The sequence below is a fragment of the Carassius auratus genome, chromosome 47 (genome assembly GCF_003368295.1).
Source record: "Carassius auratus strain Wakin chromosome 47, ASM336829v1, whole genome shotgun sequence".
Lineage (NCBI taxonomy): Eukaryota > Metazoa > Chordata > Actinopteri > Cypriniformes > Cyprinidae > Carassius > Carassius auratus.
The window spans coordinates 9,411,980-9,437,199 of NC_039289.1; the positions used below are offsets into that span (position 1 = coordinate 9,411,980).

At 37.4% G+C, this 25,220-nt stretch overlaps 1 protein-coding gene across 1 annotated transcript; it reads right to left on the minus strand.

Annotated features, from left to right (window-relative positions):
• Positions 1-434: 434 nt before the first annotated feature.
• On the minus strand, positions 435-24,576 carry LOC113065033 (interphotoreceptor matrix proteoglycan 2-like). Its single transcript, XM_026236150.1, has 20 exons — positions 23,946-24,576; positions 21,702-21,868; positions 21,581-21,612; positions 21,257-21,289; positions 20,727-20,782; positions 17,250-20,203; positions 16,947-17,108; positions 16,757-16,815; positions 14,806-14,826; positions 13,137-13,390; positions 12,684-12,742; positions 10,977-11,244; positions 9,102-10,894; positions 8,327-8,546; positions 6,858-7,068; positions 6,598-6,786; positions 5,263-5,464; positions 3,296-3,375; positions 1,363-1,422; positions 435-1,266 (listed from the first exon to the last, which is right to left on the minus strand). Exons 2-19 carry the CDS (start codon positions 21,789-21,791, stop codon positions 1,386-1,388), a joined length of 6,720 nt encoding a protein of 2,239 aa, XP_026091935.1. The 5' UTR covers positions 21,792-21,868; positions 23,946-24,576; the 3' UTR covers positions 435-1,266; positions 1,363-1,385.
• Positions 24,577-25,220: the final 644 nt, after the last annotated feature.

Consider the following 25,220-nt stretch of genomic DNA (forward strand, 5'->3'; position numbering starts at 1 on the left):
GTCAATATGTCATCAATAGAATGCGGGGATTTGATGTGCCACTACATTATTTAATATAGTAGACAGTGTAAGAGTTTAGCCAAATACGCCAACGTTATATTGAGTACCTGAACAGCGCAGAGGCTAATCTGACAAAGAATCACAGTGTCTGAAAGAGCTTTTCATAGAAAATAAAATATGCCTACAAACAAATTACTTAACAAAAGCTAATTAAATCTCGGAACCTTCATTGCGAATAAAATCTGTTCTAATCTAACTTGTAAAGCAAATTGCACTCAGTTGAGGTTACTTGTACTGTACATGTACTTTCTGGTGCGTACAAAGGCATTTGTTGATAGATGATTAATTTGTTGATAAATTGCAAATCAAACAATAAATCACAACATTGTGCACTATTCTTTATTCGTAAAATAGAACTTGTGCTGTGACGACGATGAAAATCATCTTGGAAATCAACAATATTAAAAATATACATAAATAGAACAATCTGTAATGATAGTGGACATTAACTTTGGATCAAATAACTTGTGTGTGGCAAGTGTTTTACAAAAGTAGAAAAAAATAACTTCAGGATAGTCACTAAACACAAAACACATTACTAAAAGAAACATTGAAAATTTAAAATCATATATATTTTGTATAAGGAAAATTCTTAGTCAATAAGCTGTTTTAACAACAACAACAAAAAAGTCATGAGGGCTAAACACTAAAGTTGTAAATATAGATATAGAACTACTCTTCTCTGTATTCATTAAAATAGTAAAACTATTGTCAAACGTTCTCTCTTCAGTCAGTCCGTATTTTACGTCACAAGAAATTATGTCTCGCTTCGCAAATAAAAAACGATCAAAAAAAAGTAACAATCAAAGTGAAGGCACTGACAAATTCAAAACCATAAGAAAGAAATATAGGTTTTCCAAAAAAAAAAAAAAAAATAGAAGAACCAACATGAAGCCCGTATATATAGTTGCGTTATCTGGTATGTTCAGTTGATACGGATAGGTATCACTTACAATTGTTTATGAATATGGCCTTGACAATGCAGTAATAATTCAGGCCATCAGTAACAATAGTAAACATAATCACAAATACATATTTTTTCTACATCAGATCACTATCTGTCAATCCATCATCGTGATGGTTGCACACTCATCCATAAGCACATAAAATCAAAAGTCCATTTACATCTCCACAAACTATCTCCCAGCATAGTCCACCATGGCAGAAGAGGACCTCTGATTGCATTCAAGAAAAAAAGGCATGTGTCTGTTGGGCAAAAGATGACCAGAAGTACATTGGTATATATGTTTTATAATGTGAAAAAAAATGCAGAAGCATAATAAGAATAAGAATCACATGTACCTTTGGTTTTGTGGGTTGCATCACTAATTGGAAGAGCTCTCTTGTCTATTGTCAAGTGCCCTATAATGAAGACATTCAACATAAAAAAAAAAACACAAATGAACACAAACCAATAAAACTTCATTCATCACAATGACAGCCTTTCCTGATTGAGAAAAGCAGTCTGTTTAATGTGACACTAAATCAAATAAAGACGTCAGGCTTTGGCTTGAATTGAACTATGAACTGAAACTTTTTTGCCTGGCTTCATTCTAAGAACCAAAGATATATATAAATACACATAAAACATGTAATTTATATATATATATATATATATATATATATATATATATATATATATATATATATATATATATATATATACACTATTATTATTATTATTATTATTTATTTATTTTTATTTTTTTTTCAGGAGCTTTCTTAATGATGCACAAAAAAAATTTGCTACCATAGAATTTTGCCAAAATAAATAAATTTGGCAATAGGAACATACAGCAACAAATTTAGGCTGACTACCAATTGGAACAGCCCTCGCATCAGGAGGTCACCTACCATGACTTAAAATGTCTACGTAGGCAGCTCACTAGGTTTTGGTTTGGCTCCAAACTCCAGTGAGTGATCTGCCCTGTGCTCGCAGCTGGTATGACAGTTAACCATTACTCAGCCCTAGCATTCATTTTTCAGTCTGGTACTCTCCACCTTTCTGGAACTCTATACGGAACCTGGCACATATAGAACACCCACGAATGGGCCTTCTGTCTGGATTTGTCTTGCCTTGCTATTGTAGCTTAGAACATTGAGCTCTTTTGAAGACATATTAACTACCACTGCACAAGGAGTTCAATTCATATCCAGAAATTGACTGTCTCGAAAAGACATTCTTTATGATTCAAAAGAAACAAATCCGTGCCCTTCAAAAGCATGAAAATAATTTTCAATTTAGTATTAAATATTGCTTCTGGATGTGAGCAGTGGCACCAGTTTTGAGTGTTTAAAACTGCCTTAATACATTTTAACTTCATAAGATCTGGTCAGTGATCATTTATGACACTTCATAGCACTTTGTGTCCCATATTTTCCAATGTGGCAATACAAAAACTTTTTCAAAAAGCAATCTTTTTGACATGATGTGGTTTCAGAGTTTCAAAATGGCTAAAATGCATGTAATATTCAAGCAACCCTATAGGTGTGGTTGATCAGAGATGGATGGATGGATGGATGAATGGATGAATGATAGAACAATGGATGGATGAACTGACTTGGAGTCGAATAGATGATAGATAGATATAGATAGATGGATGGATGGATGGATGGATGGATGGATGGATGCTGAACCTTGTTCTATAGAATTGATGGATTTATGTTTATGTGCAGCTGAGGTCATACTTCACTGAAGGACAAGGGAAGTTTGCTTTCCAGTAAGTGGTGCATTTAGTGGTTATTCGGCTCGGCCTCTTACTGGCATCCACAGTGCATACTAAACAAAAGTGATGTGTTCAAAACAAGTTAAGCCCTATCTGCAGCATCTGTGATATGCAGTCAGTTACCATGTAAATTGATGCTGACTTTTCTGTCAGTTTTTTTTAAACAAACAAAAATGGAGTTTATAGTACCACACTTGCAATAAGTCGACGGGGAAAGACATTCCAGGGGAGCATGCAGCTCATATAATTCTTAAAATGGAATTCATCCATGCAGAAATGGTTTATTGAAAATGTTTTTATTTTTTTTTTATTTTTTATTTTTTTTATCATGGACAGATATCTCAGATATATATATATATTTATTTATTTATTTATTTATTTTTGTTCATGGTCATCGACAATATTCACACAGATGCTGTCCACTGAGTTTGGGTTTTATGGAAACTAGAACATAGTGATGGTGTGTGTCAGGTCTATTATCATTGGTTTTATTATCACCAAACACTTACACTTGGTGCTGTCGGACAAAATTTGCAAACTGGCGGTCCTTGGCATACAGCTCGATAATGCGAATGCGGTCCTGGATTTCCTGTCATGACAGCGGGAAGGTGGAAGAGACAGAAGAAGACAGTTACATAACAAATCAGCTGACCTCTCTGCCCCAGTCCTCCTTTTACTTCTAGATGTCTAGACCAACTTGGCACTTTAAACCAAGAGCAAAGGTGAAACACAAAATCTTATGAAGGATCTCTTTAATTATAGGCACTTTTATGTGGCACTTTTACGGGATTGATTTTTATCCAGAGTAAAAGACCAACAGATAGACAGAGAGACAGATAGATAGACTACATATAGATAGGACAGAAAGTTATATAGGATAAATATATAGATAAACACACACAGAGACAGACAGAAACATAGATTATTATTTTTAAAAATATGAAATCCACTGTAAAAAATATTGTTGCAGTTTACATATTTTAGATAATTGCGTAACTGTTACTGTAATAGTAGTAGTATTTCTGCATCCATCAACAATCCACTTCATGTTTCATGGATTGCAAAAGACATCTCTCCTCAAAAACAATTTAGTGCATTCAGTTCTGACCATTACATAAGAAATATGATTTATCTCCCCATAAAGTATTGTTTCCCAATGAGGACATGCTTGACAATTCTCCATTGTTCAGCATTGCCAGAATTTTCTCCATTGTGACCATATATCAGTATCTCAGGCTATGACAGTTTCATTGCCACGGGGAACAGTGCTTAAGCTGAAGGACATGTATTTTTAGGAAAGTTTTTGAGGAATATTCTACGCAAACATGTGGCACAGTGAACGTCATTAAAACACTAAGTAATGCTGCAGACCACTTGCAGAAACACACACAGCGGTACAGCTCTATGGACAATGTGTATCATGAGCACCTAATTATTCACGAATTATCAACGCTCTCTTGGAAGTTCGTAACTATTTAGCTTTTTTATGTTCATTTGTAAATTTGTCATGCAGTGTACTTAAATTCAAATTAATAGTTAAGTGTAACTAAATTTTTTTCCTAAAAAATGTTCGTACAAAAAACATAGTACAATTTTATACAAAATTACCACCTCTATTCACTTTCTTATCAGTTCAGTTTAGTATGTGGATATTTTTATGTTAATTTGTATGATCACATTCATACGTCGTCGTACAATCTACTTAGCCCCATTCGAAGGTTAAAAGCCCGTTCACACCAAGAAAGATAACTATAAAGCTAACTATATTAGTGTCCGGATAATATCGTCTGTTCATTCCAAGCGCACGCTCGTCTGGCACTTTCAATTCTCGAGCTCATCATAGTAGGATTGATTTTGATTGGCTGTCAAAGTTATCATCATTTATCAACTGAAAAAAAAAAATCGTTTTGAAAGCGATTCCAACGATAGCGTTTCTCTGTGCCTGCGGTGTGGACTTGCAATACTTTAATATTAAGAAAGATTTTTAGAACTATATCTTTTTATCTTTATTGTCCATGGTGTGAACAGGCATTCAATTTTGGAGTGGACCCTCATGCTTACAATTTTTATAAAAAGCATATGTTTTCATATAAATAATATAGTACTTATTCATATGAAATCGTCACCTTGTAAAAATAATTGCGCTCCATTTGATGGTTAGGCTTGGGGTAGTGCTTACTTTTTTCAATTCAATTCATAATCAGTTAAATTAATTGCATTTATATTAGCTTTCTTTTTGACATAAGATATTCTGCATTGCTGCCACTTGCCACTTTCGGAAGTTGTCTTTTTAGGTCCGAAAGATGTATTTTTAATAATTTGCCAACTGAGCAATCGACAACCAGGTACGATATACCACATCAAGTGGTCTTAAATCTTCCCCACAAAACCTTGATTCTTGTCCAAATTAATTTAGTGTCTTCTAAGGTCTAATTCAAATTAGAATGCTAAGAGGTTAACATGCACACAAACACACCTCTTTCGTAAGTTCACTGTTCTCATAAATGTGTCGTATTTCCTCGCTGCTGAAGTCCGTGGAGGCCTCAGCGCTGGCAGTGCTGTACGCAGGGGCATCTGGGTAACGGCGGTAGTATTTATTATACCCTGTAGTAGCTTCACTTTCAAACATGGGATTGTACTTAGTGGCTCTTTCTAGAGATGGCATGTTCTCTGAATATCTGTTGAAAAACGTCAGGAATTAAAAGTCAGATTTTGGACAGCAACATCAGAAAAAAAAAAAGAATATTTTGGAAAGACATGTTTGAATCTCATCCAAAATAGGTTTCACTCCTTGTATAATGTCATCTTTCTATTGTTTCTGCATGTCACCAAATGAAATTAGCAATGAAATAAACCTTTGGTTGTATCTGGAATCAAACATGCCCTTGCCGTGGGTTTGTAAAAGTAGCAGATCGTCCCATCTATTTATATCTGCCCAAGGGTGGAGCCACGGAAAAAGTGAGTGGATTATCTCAGGCCGAGTGAGAGCGGCTCAATGTTCTGTCATCCTGGCATTCATTCCTCTATAACCTGTTGATCAGGATCACTGATAGATCCCCTGCATAGACGTTACGTCATTGTGCGTCTGCCAGGATTTCCCTGTTTGCTCTGGTGCTGGCGAAACAAACAGGTTTAAGTCTGCTGTGTTTAAGTTTACAGACAAAAGTGTAGATGCAAAATAAATTAAGTATTGTATAATATTATGTATGTAAGTTATCTAGAGCTGATGGATGTAACGTGTGTATTGGATATAAAATTTGTTTGTTCAAAATGAAAATTAAGACATGAAGAACTTGTTGAGAAATTATAATTGATTCAACCTGCACATGCTTAACAGCATTTGTTTCGTAATGACCAAAGAGAACATATTGTGTGTTCCGGCTCATTCGTGCAACAAGGTCATAAAAACAAAATACGCATGTTTGGGCTGTAAAATATTGCAGTGTGCTCCATATGTATGTTCCAGAATGCAGTGGTTTCAACCACAATTACAGCTGAGATTGTTTGGTTCCTTTTCAACCCGGTACAAAAAACAAATGTCATTTAACAAGTTGAGATATGAAACATTGATTTGTCTTTTAGGGCCAAATCACATTTCAGAGTTCTTGTATTTACAGCATTCAGTCAAAAAACTGACATAATGCTTTAAAAATGCCATTGAGACATCACACATGCACCATTCAAGTTGTTCAATTGAACTTATTAATGATCCATTTAACAGATCTGTAGTCCACTAAGGAGTTCTGCTTGTTCTTAATAGGAACATTAAGAGTTGAGCATTAAGAGTAAGTTTATTAAGCACAGTTTGTACCGTAAAGGGTCTTCTGAATCATCCGTGTCATACTGGTCTCGCAGAGTTCTGGCAAGGAAAAAGATCATGCCCGACGCCACAAGGAGGAACCCTGCGACTGAGGCGATGGCGATGCCGACCACCAGCGGTTCTGACACATACTCCTCACAGTGTTCGCCTCGATACCACCAGTTTTCACCAACTCGACACCTAAAAACACAGGTAAGTGAATTTCAATTTTGGCCGTATCGTTGCTTTAGGAGATTTTTTACAGTACACACCTGCATATGGCACCCTTGCCAGGTATGACGTCACATTTCCCATCGTTCTGGCAGAAGTCTTCCTGTATGTCGCAGATACTCTGACAAGGAAGCCCGTCCACGCTAAAATAGCCAGCGTTACAAACGCACTCTGCCTCGCCTGTCCAGCGGTTGACTAAACACTGGGAGAACTCATTGCATGCTTGGAACTTACATGGATCAGCCTGGTCACCTACCAGAAAAAAAATAAAAATTTTAAATCCAGCAAAAAAAAAAAAAGGTAAAAAATAAAAGCTAATAATATAAATAATAAGCAGTGTTGGGGGTAATGTATTTCAATTAATGCAAGTTATGTAATCAGATTACTTTTTTCAAGTAACTAGTAAAGTAACACGTTACTTTTTAATTTACAAGAAAATGTCTGAGTTACTTTTCCAAAAAAGTAATGGCAGTTACTTTGTTTTCCCATTTATTGACTGACAAATCTTATGTCCCCATATTGGGAAAAATTGGAAGTACGGAGGCGTTGCGTGCTCTGTGTGAACATGATGTAGTTCTAAACTAAATGTGAATGTAAACTAATTAATCCCACTCGCAAATAAAAAAACTTTATAGAAAAAAAATATATAATAACTCATCAAATCATTGTTTGTATGAACTGCATTTTTATATTCTTTTGAAATAATACAAACCTGAGCACCATCATATATAATCAAGATGGAATACAATGACGTTACAAGTTTAGATGGAAGTTTATAAATTTGACTATTTTTGCATTTGCTGCAATTGCTATAATATAAGCATTATTACCATTCATTACAAATTTGGCATCAAAACAAAGATAATTTTCTGATTTCAAAGGCATCAGCATTTGGTCATTAGAGATGTGTTGACAAAGGAGCTTAGAAAGAATTTACACAGGGACACAAACAAATATGACTCACTTGCCTGACGCATTGAGCTCTGCATGTCTCACTAGAATAAATCACCTCTAATCTGTCTCCAGTACAGAATCAATCTCTTATCACTCATCCTAACAAGGCCTAATGTTTTCCAAAGTCAGACTGCAAAACCCTAACCTTTTGTCCTCTAGCACAGAGGAAGCCTGCTCAATATTGCTCAAAACGTTTGAGATCTAATGTTTCGGAGGTGCGCCAGCAAAATGCACAGTGAATCTAGTTATCCATCTTTCTGGTACAATTTTAGGATTGCTATTTTCATATTGGCAAATGCAAAAAACCTGTCTCCTTAACATTTCCTATATTCTTATCCCTAAGTAAGTCTAGGATATGTTTTGCCCATTTTAATGCCTGTTTAATTACAATTGTTCAGTAGCCTTTTAGTAGTGGTATAAGTTGAAGAAATGCTTCTTTTGACAATCAGTCTAGCTCCTGTAACATATTTGAGTCCTATAGCCTCCCTGTAGCACACTGAAAATACACTAAACCGTAAACCGTTTTTTTTGTGTATATGTAAATCCTTTGAGTTACCTGATTCAACATCCAATGAGTACTTGTCTATTGCAAGATTCATAGTTTGGTAAGCAGTATTGCAGAAGTCTTCTAGGATAAGGTACACTGCTGTTGTTACACCATGGGGAACTGGCTTGCCAAACTTCATCCTGCTGTTTACCACAATGCTTCCATTCCTGAAGTTCAAGATCTCTAAATTCTGGAAATTGCTGAGGTTGGACTGCAGATATGGTACGAGCTAGAGGGGAAAAAAGTAAAGCATATTCCAATAAGCAGGAATCCAGAACCTCACATGCCTAGTTACCTTAATGGAAGTCAAGAAGGTGACTGAAGATTCTAATTCCATTCCAATTATCTCATTAGTTAGTGTTCATAAAGACAGCTGCTAATGGAGTTAACGGATAGTATGCAAAGCTCCTAACAAACAAAGGTTCTTCAACAACAAACATCAACAAATATAAACTGACGGTGTCCTCGGTGAAACTTTAGAATATGCTGTATTGAATATGGAATTGTTTACCCCAAAATGAAAATTTTATCATCATTGAAGATTTTCATGGAACACAAATATTCCACCAGTCACCAATGACTACTATTGTATGAAAAAAAAGTTCAACTAATGTGATAAGTTCCAAACATTCTGTATATTATCCCTTTGGGTTCCTAAAGCTCAATTAGTGCCTAAGAACATGTTTAAAAATAGTTGTGATTAATAACTTATGGCCTTCTTAATGATGTGTTGCTTTCCATAAAGTAGAACACAGTAAGAATGCATGTGACAAATATATCTTACCAGCTCCATAAATCGCTGCTCAAGAGCCTTGTATTCAGTTGAGCTCTTGTTGAACAGATCTTCAGAAAACATCATGTTGGTGACCCTGAGGCTGAAAAACACTATTAATGCCCTTCCAGGACTGGCTGGCAAGGCAATACTTGCCAAGTCAGCCCCACGAGCAAATCCGCTACCGTTGTCTTCATCATGGTTTGGCCCATCAAATGGGAATATATCAAATGATACATCAAACTCTGTTATGCTGGGATTTACTGGAACAGGAACTTTCAAAGTGGTACTGTCAGAGTTCACTGGTTTGCTTGGTAGGATGAGGCCTGTGATGTCAGGGCTTGATCCTACTGTGTGCTCTTGTACAGAGTCATCTGAAATTATCTGATTGGTAGATTTGAATGTTGGCTGATAAAATGATGGTACAGTAGTGGAACTAAGGGACTCTGAATGATCTGAAACATCTGGAATGACAGGCATTGTGGATGACTGAAATATTATAGTTGAGACTCCATCTTCAGCATTCTCTGATAAAACAGGCTCCTTTGCAACAGTTGCTATATCAGTGTGTATCACATCAGTTGGAGTCTCTGCTGTCGTCGAATGAGTAGATGATTGGGCAGGTAGAGGTTCTGTGGTTGATTCTGGCAATGGTTCATCTTCTATTGATGAATGTGATATCCGAGTGAACGGAGAGTCCTTCTCGGGAAACAGGGAAGTTGAATGATTTAAACTCGGTTCCTCAGTAGCTATTGTTGGGTCTGTTGTTGCGACCAATATCTCATCCCCAGCTAAATCCTCTTCTGAAAGTTCAGTTACTTGGCTTTCTGTGGGTATAAGCTTGATGCCTTCCATTTCCTCATCTAGAATATTAACTTCTTCATCTGACCCTTCTGCCTCTGACAATAAGAGTGCAGGTAACTCTGTGATAACTTGGGTTACAGAATGCTCAACAGCTTCTGAATAAGTGGTAGGACCTTCCAAAGAAACTGTATCAATTTCTAGGGTTACAGGTAATTGGGTGGTTGAAGGCATCTCATTTGACTTTGTTGTGGAGTCCTGTGTTCCCTGACTCTGCTTGTTTTCTGATGAAGTAGTTTGGTCATCCATGTCCACTGCTGTGCTTGGTGGGATCACAGTGGGTGTAACAAGTCGTTCTGTATAGTCCTTATCAACAGATGAACTGATTGTATCAGGACGTTTTGATGCATCCACATCTTGGGTTTCTGCTGAATTATAGACATGAAGTAAGGGTTGACTGGTCACATGTGTAACCATAGTGGTAGATTCATCTGGAAAATAGTCATCATATTGTTCAGGAGCTACTTGGGTCTGCATAGAAAGCTCCACAGTCAATGTCTCCATAGTCCAAAACACTGGAGCTTGGTCAGTTGTTGTGTAGTGAGGATTAGTACTTATGTCTTGTGTCACAAGAACCCTGTCCAAGAATGGCTCCTCGGGTGTCAGATCTTGGTGGGGATGCTCAAGCTGTTCCACTATAGATTCCTGATCATCCTGAGGTTGGTGTACCTCACTTTCCTTCAAGATTTCTTCTGGTGTTCCTGACTCCCAAGGCCAAAAGTCAGGACCTATATGGTCTCCAGAGAAACCTGAGCCTGAACCCGGGTCTATCAAGTCACTCTGAGTAGTCAACTCTACATCAGGAGGGTCCACTGGAGAAACTGAGGTCTCTTCCAACTTGTGAAGTGATTCCGTAGGTAAGGCAACTACAGATATCGTGCCTGTGATAGGACTGACTGTAGTTGCAGTCTGTAAGAATCCCTCCTCTTCAATAATACCATCATCTGAAACAAGAACACATGATTTTAGAACCATATTACTGCCTTTAGGTGGGAAATAATTCAGGAGAGATTACAGTAGACTCACTATCTATAGCAGGAGCAGGTGCACTGCTTGATGTCTCAACTTTAGAGGTAAGGTCAATGTCAAAGTTCTTCAAAGATACATCTGTGTGAGACAGAGTGGGACTTTCCTCAAAGATTATTACATCATTTGTGTCCTCACTCTGTCCTTCCATCCATGGATCTGTCATGGGAATGTGGTCGAGGAAGTCATGATTTGTAATGAAGATGTCATTGTTGGATAATTCCTGCCTGGTAACGTCTGGTGGTTTCTCAGAAGCAAGAACATTATCCTACGACAAATATATTTAAGGTAAGTCTACATAAATGTTGCTGACAAAAAAAATGAACCAAAAGACATTGTAACTCCCCACACTAAGGACTATGTCCACTGAATGCCCTAATGTTTCAGCTGTTAAAATTATGTCTGTTTGACCATCAAACAAAGTAACTTTTTCCAGAGAAATGTCAGTGGAAATATTGCATAGACATTCTGGTCCTAGATGGGGTATTGACTAATGCATATTTGACGAGAAGACAGTTTTTAGCTATTCAATACACCAGATATTTACATTTAACCTTTCATTTAGATTTGGAATATGTCGTGTTGTATATATAACAACTGTATGTATATACATTTATGAGTTATTCACACCATTTTATTTTTATGCAAGTATTATAGTGAGGTGCTACTGAAACTAGATCAACGTCAGTTGCACACACTGGCCTCATTCATGAAACACGAGCAGCACGACTTTCTGTGTAAATCATTTGTAAAACTATTCTTACGTAAACTGTCACTTTTAATCAAGTGTGACAATTTACATAAGAATAGTTTAACAAACACTTTACACAGAAATTAGCTATGCTCGTTTTTCTTGAACTCGGTCCACTGACCATTTAATATAGAACAAACGGATAGACCAATTTCCCATAGAACTAGTTTTATGCACTCTTATCGTTATAATCTGCATCAACAGCTAGCTGATCACACAAACAAACATCCATCTTAAACAGGGCAGATCAGATAAAGCTTCTCACATCAACTTCAAGTAACTAACGTGTATTTGGAGGCAAGCATACTATTACCTTAGTGAGAACACATGTTTCCAGATACAGACATGGACATAGTGCAAAACAAGACAGTAAATCTACTTAATTAGGGTATTGAGAAAAGTGCCAGTTTTGTCAAATGTAAAAGGAAAAACTGAGAGTAAATTCTTAGATTAATTATATGTTTGGTATCCAATGTGACTTTCTAATTAAACTACAGACTGTGAAGAAAGCTGCCTGACCTCTGGAATAAATATGTGTCATACTGAGATTAAAAACAGATTCTTTTCAATATTTCATAGTGCCTGAGCAAAACAATTTTCATAAAACAGTATGCTTACTTGTGTCTAGAGAATACTTGAGCTGGAAAATTGACTTGAATAGTTTTACAGACCTACCGTATTATCCCAAAGCTATGCTATAATCTTTTTTAATGGCATGCCATTAAAACCAATTTTACGCGCAAGGTAATCTTTCTTATCATGTAACAACATAAAACTACATGTGACTGCCATTACTGTGACTAGTTTTTCATTTAAAAGCTTTGGAAGGATTCACGTTCACACTTTAATTGATTGCACTGCAATCAGGTGAAAAACACCTAAATCCCTAACTGCAGATCTGTCCAAGTCGTGGTTACCCGTTTACTGGGAAGTCATACCAATGACCATTAACTCACCATCATGTCACTGGAGTCAAGTGGTCTGCTGGTTGGTTTGGAAGGCAGTAATGTCTCCACTATGAAGCCAAAACAAAGACAAATCATATCAAATTATACTTAAAACTGCTCAAGCACAGTTCATTCATACCCATGCTGGCATTTCTTCAAGAGAGACTGGCTCTGAGGGCTGCAAGATTAGTCTGCCAAAACCAAAGATAAGAACCCTGAAGCCTCCATTCTTCTGTTAAAACTGTATACTGCCAAGCAGTGTAAGAGGATATACCAACATTGTCAGCACACTGCATTTTGGGTTCTTTCAGCTACAATTTACAATATACCACTGTGACAGAATACAAACTTGAACCCGAATGTCTCTATGAAACTTCCATAAGAAGCACTCGGCTCAACACCCTGATGTCTTGGGTTCCCTATAATGGAGTCGCAATGTGTCTCTACCTCACAATGTCCTACCATTTTCCAGTTGTAAAGAATCAGGGTCCACTTCCAGAGTGGTGTTTCTGATGAAATTCTCCCTGTGGAGGGCTTCACTGATGTAGTTTCGGAAGTCAGTGATGGTGTAGACAACAGTAGGTAGCTCATCGGGATCTGGGAAGGAGTTCTCAACCATGTTGGAATGTAGGTTTATGTAATCCATGGTCTCATTACTTATGCCCACGCCATCGCCCTCAAGGACCACAGCATAGTGCACCACCACTGCCAGGCCACTGAGGAATGCAAAGAAAACAATGACTCTTTGCAGTAAAAATAAATAAATAAATAAATAATAAGGCTATTAATAATTAATTGCTTCATCAAAGGCCTTACTGGCTGTATAAACTGGCCTCAAGAGTGGAGTTTCACCTTCAGTACTGCAGGAGTTTGTCATGTTGGAGCCTGCCATCTATTTTGTCAGTTTATCATATTTGATCATAGTGTTTGATCAACTTTGTTTACATAATTCAAATGCCCAGTTGTACATTAAAATAAATTCTGAGTAGTAAAGCTTTCCATAAATGGCCTAAGGTGGCTTGGTGGTTTTAGATAGATTAAGGTGTAGTTGTTCTTCTAGCACAACCACGCTTGTCTGGTTGGCCTCCTGGTTAAGCTGGTTTAACTCATCAGCCACCTGGTCTCCATGTCTAACCAGCAGTAATGTGCTGGTTACCTCTAAATTTCTCTAAAATCACCAAAACAGCTTAATCAGCATGAATAGGCTAAAAGACAATGATTTAACCTGATTTTTATTTTTATTTCAGCAACAAATTTTTCTAAGATGGTTAAAAAAATAAGAATAATCCTAGTGCGTTCATGAACAGATCAATTGTGTCTCCTATGACAGACAAAATATACAAGTGGATTCAATCCTTTGGTACACCAGAAATGCTAATGAACTGACTTTTGCTGGAAAATTACTCTGCATTCTTGCATTATTGACAAACTATTTTCCTGTTTAACACGTTAAGTTGCTTTGACACAACCAATACTGTATAAAGCGCTACAAATAAAGGTGACTTGACTATATGGCTTTAAGGGAGAACATGGCTATTCACAGGTGGTATAAGGGGTCGTACAATATGCAGTTATCCATTGTGTGGCCTTGGGAAACATTGCCACAATGACATTTGAGAGCAAAGAACATTTAGCATTTAATCCCATTATGATTAACAACTGGGCATGCGTTTAGCACTTATCCCACTTAAGGTGGCGACTGGCCAGACAAAATAGCCCACTGACACGCACACACACACATATGCCACACCAAGACAAGTGTGACAACCCTATCAATCAATTGATTTCACAAGGTTAATGAAGCAGCAAGCACATAACCTTACCAAGAAAACGTTGTGAAATCAATTTCAGAGCAATGCTCTTTAAAACACTACATATGGTAGTGAAAATTCAGGCACATGAATTTCTCATTAGATGTTTGGAGAAGATATGGGTTACGCAGCTGTGTGATATGGCAGGGTGGTGAGATGGATTTATCAGGCCTGGGTGAAGCATTGCAGAAATATTAGTAGTGATAGCCCAAATGACATTAATGTCTGTTTTCTTCATTTTGAGATGTGATTAACTGTGACTTTTAATGGCAATGCATTTAGACCCAAAATTTGGGCTAAATAAAAGTTAGGATACTTACCCTTCAATGTCCTTCTGTGGCCTGAGATATTTTATAAAGAAAAAAAAAATTATGATATTAACAAAACATCACACACAGATATATATATATGTGTGTTTGCTATTGCTTGCATGAATAATCATTTGTGCTGGGCAACAATGACATTTTCTAAACGCGACTAATCGTAATAAATCTCATTATGCACAAAATTAAATAATGAATTCGAAAGTAGTTTATTGCACACTTGTACTACTATATGAACACAAGTGCGGTGACATTTGGTTTGCAAACACTTTAAAGGGACACTGAGTAGGAATTACTCCCATCTAGTGGTGAAATTGTATTTTGCATTCAAACTAATTTTGCTCTCCAGCGCCTCACTTTTTCAAATGCGCATTGCATCTACGGTAGGCGATATGTACCAAAAAGCTTTGACAGGATGTATTCTAATAGCACTTTGTCGAGTTTTCCTTCAGGTGAACAGGTGTGTTATTTCAAACAAACTGCAACATGACAACTAACAAACGAATGTTACAGTATGAATTACTGACTGTGGAAAACATGAAATATTGTAATTAGTAGTTATGTCTAATTTATTCGTTATATTTTCTGAATTATATGCATTGTTAGATATAAAAAAAAATATTATAATATAGACTGTAACACTGACTTACCTGTCGAGAAGAAAACTGGCCACTTCAGCGTCTCTTTTGAAATCTTTATCAAGCATTAGCTCTTTCCACCTAGAAAAAGCTTCCCCGACATTAACTCTTGTTTTCTGTAATCTACGGTCACGTTTCCTTTTACGTTCTATTTTTGACTGTTTTGGCGACAATGTTTTCTTCTCCTGTGGCGCGGCATATATATGGTCCATAATAAGAATGCAATCCAGACTTTTAAACTTGCCGGTGCAGTTTCAAGCGCCTCTCACTGCTCTGCAGCTGCGTTTCTGGCTCTGACCGAAAACGCGCTGTGGAAACGCATTGGCTTAGTACTTTTTGTCCCTCTCTGCTATTATAGTTTTGCAAGATGGCGGAACTACATGGAAGCCTCCGTCAACCTACCCGTCCCATGTATATAAAGATAATAAATTCTTCATTTACGAGGATTAGTTTAAACATTGGCATAGGTATTTGTACACCATTGAGGGCATATTTATGAATAAAAATACTGATTTTAGATAATAAAATACCTAAAAAGTTACTTATTGTCCCTTTAAACAAATAAGGTGGTTTTTTTTTTTTTTTTTTTTTTTTTTTTTTATTTACAGCAGTATTCCTTTTAGATAGTAACAGCAAAAATATTTATTGTAAATTTCAACTTAAACATTATTGTAGTAAAACTAAATATGAAACCAAAGCTATTTGCCACTGTCAGGTCATTAATGTTTTTATAGAAAATGTTTTATAGTTTTTTATAGAAAAACAATTTATGCTCAGAGTTCAGAGCCTCGAAAAAATTACATTATAACAGGCTCTTTCCGAGTAGAGACCTGCACTATCACGGGACCCAGTGCAACGTGCGCCATGGAACAAGACTTGATGTGGGTGTGGATGGGAGCATGTACTCACACTAGGCAATCTTAACCGTGCCTGAACACGAATTGGAGCAAGAATTGGTCTGCTAGAACCCCTGGTCTGGTCCACTAGAACAAGCAACATGCCCGTGGACACTGCAGACTAGCGATCTGCATGTGTACTGCACGTCGACATGGCCAACAACGCAGAAGTATAAATGAAAACTGTTGCATATCCTACAGCATAAAGGTTGCGGCATAGGTCCGACGCAGAAGTATAAATCAGCCTTATGTGTATTCAGAGCCAGTGAGCAACAGACTTTAATAATAATAATAAATTGCATTAATGCTCAATAAAAATAATTATTAGCATTAATTAATTAATGCATTAACACAATAATAACGGATTAATTTGCCCAGCCCAAATAATATTAAAAATTTATATAAAAAGCATACCTGAATTCAAGGACAAGTATTTTCTTAAAACCTGGGAGCCGTTTAAAAACGTCTTCAATCTTCAAAAAAGAAAAGAGATGCAATAAATGTTCAGTACTGTATATATATTTCCTGATGGGCATGACATTATGGATTCTAATTATTTAATTATTTAATTCGCCAAATACATAAATGTATAGATGCTACTTACCTTATCGATGAACAGTTCTGATAGATACTGATAGTAGTAACTTGATGGATCTCTCAGAGCATCATCATAGCTTTCACCTCTTATCTTAATACTCAACTCCACAATATGATCACCGACAGGACGTGCTGGTCGGACTATAATGTCATCAACTTCATTTCCAATCTATATACAAAAAGAAAATAATAAGAAGAAGAAGAAATAGGAAACGTTTAAGAGGAACCAACAATTTATGAGTTAAAAAATATATTCACAAATGTATTTTTAAAGTTAAATAATTGTCTATAATAAATTTTATGTGCTCACCTTGCTGCTTTCATCTAAAATATCATTAGAAATGTCCTGTGGCAAGTTTTGTAATGTGGTAGAGTAAGTCTTTTGTATAGTGGTTGTCAAGTCATTTAGTACAACTGTGATATCCTCCACTTTCAAGATAGGTGTTGGGATATCGTCCTCTGAAGGTTCTGGATGGACCACGTGTATCTCAGGCGTTTCAGGTAATTTCTCAGGTACCTTTGAAAGTTCAGATATTGACAAAGGTGTCTGAGATGTGACTTCATATGTCTCTGAGATGGCTCCACTTGTCTTCAGTATAACTTTGGGCGCTTGAGATATGACATGAGTTGTCTCTGTTATGACATCAGCTTCTGTAATGACTTTAGGTGTCTCTGTTGCAACTTCAGGAGTCTCAGGTAAGGAGTCTCTGGTCTCATGTCCATCTGTGACTTCATGTGTGATTTCCACTGCAATTGTATGTGTGTCCTTTGGAATTTTGGGTGGCTCTGTAACTTCAAGTATGTCCTTCTTTATGGCAGTTGTCAACATGTCTTTTTCCATCCCATTAATAGTAAGATCTGGCATTGTGCCTTCAAAAACTTCCAAAAGTGTTTCCTCATCCCCTTCATCCATTTTAGTTGTATCTTCTAGCTTGTCTTCCATGCCTTTAGTTACAAACTCTAGAATGTCAGTTTCAGAGGTACCAATGTTAAAAGAAGTATCAAGCGTGGTCTCTGGTGTGATTCCAGTTGTGGTCTGACTTGTGGTCTTAGTAGTTTCTGTTCTCCAAGTAGAACTTTCTTCAGAACTTGCCACAGATGATTCTTCTAAGATGAAAGCTTCAGTTACATCACTTAATTCAGCGGTAGCTTCACTTGTTCCTCCAACAAAATCTTCAAGCGTGTTTTCAAGAACTGTTACTTTGTCCGTGCCAATGTCTTCAAATTCAACCCCAGCAACTTGTGTTGCCTCTGTTGTCATCTCACCAGGTTTCACAGTGATAGTTAAGTCCTCATCAACATGCATGTCTTTCTCAGTGAACACAGATTCAGTACCTCCTGCAGTTTCCTGTGTAAATCTAGATGTCTCTCCAGCTGTGACCTCAGCAACTTCTGGGGACTCAGTTATAATGCCCTCTTCCTTACCTGAATGATTCTCTTCAAACTCAGTTGAGACATTGATAGGCTCATGTGATTCCTTAAACACTTCATGAGTACTTTCTGTCATGGTACCTGGTTGTTCTTCATGTGTTATCAGCTCTGGTGTAGGTTTAGTGTAGGGTGTCTCTTCCTCCTCATCTTTGCCATGTAATGTAACAATTTCAATGTCTTTGGATCCATCCTCCGTTGATACAGCATCAAGTGAGGTATTTACAGGAGTAGTGGGTGACAGGATTTCTGGCACTGTGGTCATATATGTGATTTCGACAACATCCTTATCTGTCTGAGCTTTTGGCAACCCTTCTGTGGGGGGATTAGGCAAAACCTCTTTGAGTTTTGTAGGAGTTGTCTGCACTGGTTCCTCAGGTAAGACATTCTGAACAGGAGATATTTCTGTAGGAGAATCTACCGGATGTCTGTCAGGAGACATAATTCTATCTTCTGAGACGTCTACATCTACATGCTGAATGGTAACAAGTGCTGAATTAACTGGACTTTCAGTAACACCCCAACCAACATCATCCTCAATAATTGAAATAAAATTTTCAGTAGATTCTCTGGTGTCTACCTCTGAAGCATCAGTACCTATTCCTGGCAAGTCCTTAAGGATTGTGGGAAGATCTGTCTCGTACTTTCTTGAGGTGGAAAATACTGGAGTTCTACCAGTGGGCATCAATGTAGTCTCTGACACAACATCAGTTTCTGCATATTGAATTGTAGCATCTACTGATCTAACAGGATCTTTAGTAGCACCATGCCCCATGTCCAATTTAGTTAAAGAAATAGTATTTTCAGTGGATTCACTAGTTATTTCTGTAGGAGTGATGGTACTTGTCCCTAGCGAGTCCTTAAAAGATGTGGGAATATCATAGTCATATTTTCCTGAAGAAGAATAATCTGGATTTCTATCGGTGGTCAACGGTGTAGACTCTGAGACAATGTCAAACTCTTCATGTGGAATGGTGACATCTGCCATTTTAACAGGACCCTCAGAAACCTCTTGTTTCACAGGGGCGTCATTTGTGAGCTCAGTAGAAGAAATAGCGATGATCCCTATCGAGTCTTCAAAGGATGTGGGAATAACATACTCATATTTTCCTGAAGTAGAATCTTCTGGAGTTCTATCAGTGTTTATAAATGTAGACTCAGAGGCAGTGTCAACCTTTTCATGTTGAATTGTAACGCCTGTTGTCTTAACCGGATCCTGAGTAGCATCCTGTCCTATCTCCAGTTCTGATTCTGAATGAAGCTCTTCAGTGAATTCACTGATGATTACCATAGGAGTATTAGTGCTTAGTGGAGGTGTAGCCTCTTTTTCTGAAGTATAATCTTCTAGAGTTCTATCAGTGGTCAATAATGTAGACTCTGAGACAACATCAGCCTCATTACTGGCGACTACTGTTGGAGAAGTTCTTATTCCTAGCAAGTCCTCGAAGGTCGTGGGATTCTCAAAATCATACGTTCTTGAAGTAGACTTCTCGTGAGTTCTCTCAGTTGTCATTAATTTAGACTCTAACACTATTTCAGCATCTTCTTGTTGAATGGTAAAATTTAATATTTTGATGGGACTGTCAGTATCATCCAGTTTTACCTCCAGTTCTGCTTCTGAAGTAGGTTTCACAGTGGCCACCCTTGTAAGTTCTTTAGGTGAACTAGTGCTTATCCCTGTCAAGTCCTCAAAGGCCGTGATGAGATCAGACTCAGGAGTGATTCCAGTTGTCATCTGAACCTCTGGACCCATAGTGGTGATTAAGAGTTGGTCTGTAGTTGACTGCGGTGCAATGTCATGTGAATCTATTACTGCCTTAGGAGCCAAAATACCGCCTGGGTGAGGAGAGAGACAGAAAGAGAGTGAGGAAGAGGCAGAAAAGGTAAATGTATGTCATAAGAAGAGGTTTGAATGAATTGTGAGTTTCATATTGATAATTGCATCCATTATTTGCATGCTCTCATTTGTTTTCAGGATATCTGGGTCAAACATGTAGCCTATCATTGAGGCTAAGTCCATGCATAAATAAGTAGTTACACTTGACTAAGGATCCTGACACCTCTACTGCATTACAAGCCTCTGAATACCTAAAAATTTGTCAATTCTGATAGCAGTGTATATCCTGAACCATAGAGCACTAGGTTTCTGTTGAAATGACTGCAGGGTCTCATACAGACATTAACAATACAGATTAATCAGAGACTAACTTATATAAACATACTGCAAAATTCAGTCAATAGAAATAATACTTTCTAGACTTTAGCTACTTATTTTGAAGAATTCATAAACACGGAGTGGAAACACAGATTCATTGTTACGAAGCATATTTTTTCAAACAATGTAGTAAACTAGACTGACCTTGTTGGGTTGTGGCCACGTTTGCTTGTGTTGGCGTAGTATTCATTGTCTGATGTCTGCGAAAGAAACAACAATTACGAATGTTTTTTTAAGGCCAGGAAAATACCCAAAATATTAACGTATTTTCTTAAAGTTTAGTTCCCCCCTTCAGGATATGAATTGAATCATAATCAGTGCTATGTCTCTAAAGCTAGTGGAAAGTAAACTAGCTTGAGCAGGGACTAAAGGTATGACTGAAATATTTGCAGTCTGAAGCCAGAGTTCTGTATCCAGCTTTTATTATTAATAGGTGGTTTTGTCTGCAAAGCACCAGTGTGTGCTCTGAATTAGCTACCTTGGCTGCCTTGCTAAAGAAAGAATTGGTGTTTTCAATTATTTATATAGTGTTAGAATTATGTTACATATGTTACAATCTGAGCTCCACACTGTACATTTGCAGATTCATTTATATTTAGGCTGCAGGGCTGTACTACTGTATGCTAATTATGTTATTCCATGCCTATAAGTAGCTTGGGAGCTTGAAGTCCTACCTGCATTCAGGTTGCCATGGGCTGGTGGCCGCACTATCATAAGACAAATATAGGAATGACGTGATTACACTGTTACTTTAGAAACAGTGAAATGTAATGTGGGTTCCTGTATTTTTCTATATAGCACATAATTAAATGAAATATGGATTTAAGATAAATGTGCTGACTCGAGTTTGGGAGCGAAATGTGATGCAATGTAATACAGTGTAAAAGCGTAAAAGGTATTTGCTGCAATATTATCATATTCCTATCATACTGCATGTCATAAAGTGCTTTACAGAAAACAATGCGTTTATGATGGTAATGTTTGTAAGCAGTTCTCACCTTGATGATGTCACCGAAGCCACTCCTACCCTCTGCAAAATAGCATAAAGTATTTTTTTCTCTCTCTCTTTTAATTTAAGAGCTATTTGTTAAGTATCATGACATAAACAAGTATACTTACACTTGAAATCAGAGTAAGGTGCTCGGCTGACTGGCTAAAGCTCCGGCCAATATCAAACACGCTAACACTACTGTTTTGACATTTCCTCATCCAGATCTGATACTCTTCTTTCTCAGGTAAGCGATCCCAGAAGATTTTGAAAGCCTCCCAAACTGTTTCCTGGCACACTAAGACACACACACAAATGCAAACAGATCTACAGATACCAATAAGCATTCCAACCCATATGCAAACACACACAACCTCGTAAATGTAGGGGGGGGGGTGGGGGGGACAGGAACAGTAACAGCCAAAACATTGAGGAAAATTGACCTATTTTTGACAATTCTCAATATCTTTACAATATATTTTGACAAATTATCAATACAATTGTGTATAAAACAGTCTTTTATTTAGTGCATCACTGCATTAGCTTTAGCGACATGCTAACACATGTTGCAATTTGAACTACATGCACTTTGTAGAGTTGCTGTCTATGAGTGCACTCTAGATCAGCCACTTATTAGGTTTATTTGCAATTATGATGATGATGCCAGTGTAGACAGCAGACAGTAATGCAGCTTGCTAGGTTTTGGAAAAGAACTAGTGAACTATAAACAGTGGAGAAGAATTAATCTGCCAAAACACCAGCTATGAACTCTGCTGTAGTGGAAATTGACATCACTTTGAATGGATACCCCTTTCATTTAGAAGACAGAAATACAGAAATGTTCTTCATTTCTAAATTTAATAAAGAATAAGCAATAACTAACATAATGGAACCATCTCTTATCCTTATCCTCACACGTCAGTTGTTCCAGACAAACATAGTTTCTTTTATTTCTCAATTTGTGAACCAGAATTACTATTTCGGTACGTGCAGCATACTTTCTCAATGTACCCTGCAAGTGGAAAATTAAATGTGCAGATGGGGGATGTTAACCCTTGCTAAACTTTTTCCGCCTCCAGTCAAAATGTTCCACCTACATCTGCCCGCCATACCGACTATGTACAGTATGACAACTTACAGAACTCAAGTGTGTAGAAGGGCAAAGGTCACACGTTTTCCTGGCAGAGCGAAGGATCTGATCACCGTCTACAGTGATGCAGTAGCAATGTGGTAGAAATGGGAATTCTGGCCTTTCCTACTAGAACGATACATGTTGACAGCATTTGACTTTAACAGCTTTGTTGGACATCTCAAGCCTTCTGCTGACAGCCACACCTTCAGTAACAGCCTTAAAGGGACAGTTCACCCCAAAATAAAAATTACTTCATCATTTTCCATATGGTTTCTCTTTATCCATGGAACTCTAGAGGAGTTATTGAATTGAATGTTCAGGCTATATACACCCTTAAAAATATATTGTTTTTAATATAATTTATTTTTTGTATTACCAATTATGGTTGCATGAAGAAAAACATTGAACAAAAGTTTCTTTAGATTTTTGGTTTTAAATGGTTCTTCTATGGCATCACTGCGAGAAAAATAAAATACCTTTGGAACATTTATTTTTAAGAGTGTACAGTAAGCTATATATATATATATATATATATATATATATATATATATATATGCTTTAATTTTTGGATTAATTAATTCATTTGGCATATACAGTGGGGGAACACCATATGTTTCACACAAACAGACACATTCACAAGTAGTCTCTGACATTTGGACCACGCTCTACATGTAATAAAGCATCAGAATACCCTTTAATAGGGTTCCATGGCTAAACGTAATCAACTTTCCACTGACACACTGCAAGAGTAATGTATGTAAAACAGCAACACTTGATTCTCAAGTTGTCGTAATTCAATTCAGTAGGGTCATCTGGGTCCTATTAATGCACCAGCGAGAAACATTATTCTCAGTGGTGGTCTCCAGTAGAGTTTAATACTTTGATTGTATCTAACTCCACAGGCTAATATCTGAAGTTTAGAAAGAGCGTGATGTGGAAAAGTGTGTTGAGTGCGTTTGAATATTTGCGCACAATTATATGTAAGACAAAGAGACAGTGTGTTTCTGACGTTTCGAGACTGCGGTCAAATATGGGGTTACTTGGACGTTAATGGAATCAGTCAGATTGGCTTAGTTTATTATTGATGAAAAGTAGAGAACTATGAGCTCATTTTTCGCGCATAATGAGCATCCATTTGCACTATAGAAATCATCTCCAGCCTACTGTACCTTACAATTACCATTCTTGGCGACTATCCCAGAATCCCTCAAAAGAAAGTAAAACTGAAATGTCTGGTTCTTACCTCGCAGGTGAAAGTAGTTGAGATGATTCTGTATTGCCTGTTGCACCGTCTCATGGGAGCAAAGTTTAACTCCATTGGGAAACAGGAGGTCTCTTTTCCGTCTAGAAAGAGCCGTTTTCCCTTCACTAGACACGTAACTCACAGTTTTCCCTTTAACTGGCAGCAACAAGTGATTCGAAACTTCACTGGCGTCCAAAAAAGTTGTATATCCATTTGGTAAATAATCCTTGCGAGCTCCAGAATCTGATTAAGAACAAAGAACACAGGGTCACAAGATTGCAAGCATCACAAAACTCCACAAGGCCTTCATGTAGAGTAGATACATACCTGCATCTAAGGAACAATGTCCGGTCAACAACAATACCAAAACCCACCAAATGCATTTAAAAGACAGATCGGGCATAATGATTCCTTATTCCGAGTCACTGTAGAGAAATAAGTCTTAAATTTTTAGTTCACCGACTGATATAAGTTAGGCATCCCTCATTACAGCCCCCCAAAAAAGTTGTGGAGAGTTGAATTAATTAGTCTGCATTGTCAGAACATCCTTTCCTTGTCACAGAGGGATGCGATCATGTAGCTTTGAGCTGACGTCTCCTCATGCGGCTTAGCAGATAGCTCTTTGGGAGATTTTTCTTCCCCACTAATCCTATTTGTTAATTCTTCTGAGGAAGCTTGTCGAGAAGTCAGCGATACTCTTTCATTTCCCACCTGTACGATCCGTCTGGATAGCCGAAATGTCGGAATACAGTCCTGTAATTTGCAGTCTGATCCGTTGAGGAGTTCAATTATGAGAGTGGCTTCTTTGGTCTCCATTGCTGCCATTGGTTGTAATGGGATTTCAGTTTGAAGAGTTGCAGTGATATCATTACACACGATTAATTGCACAATCTACTGTGTAAGATCTCTTGCTAAGACCAAGTGTTTAACTAGATGTGACATCCTGTAGGGTTATCCCTTTGTATACAAGTTTGCCACGTGCTGTGAGAGCGCAGCTTACAGGGACTTTATCCTTATTGGGTTTTGGTTGCATTCCATCGTGGCAGGGATCGTATGAACAGATGGCACAAGCACGCGCCAAACAATTCCAGGTTTCGTAAGGTATCACTGGTTCGGTGGAGGATATTAAAACCGCGGATCATTCAAACATGTGTTCATTCAACATATATTGAGTTGAGGTCATTCTAAATCAGTGTCAGTAAAGAGAAAATCGTAATGCTGGCCTGTCTGAAAGGTCAGTTTACAAAGGATACTTCGGCAGTTTGAAGCAAGTTT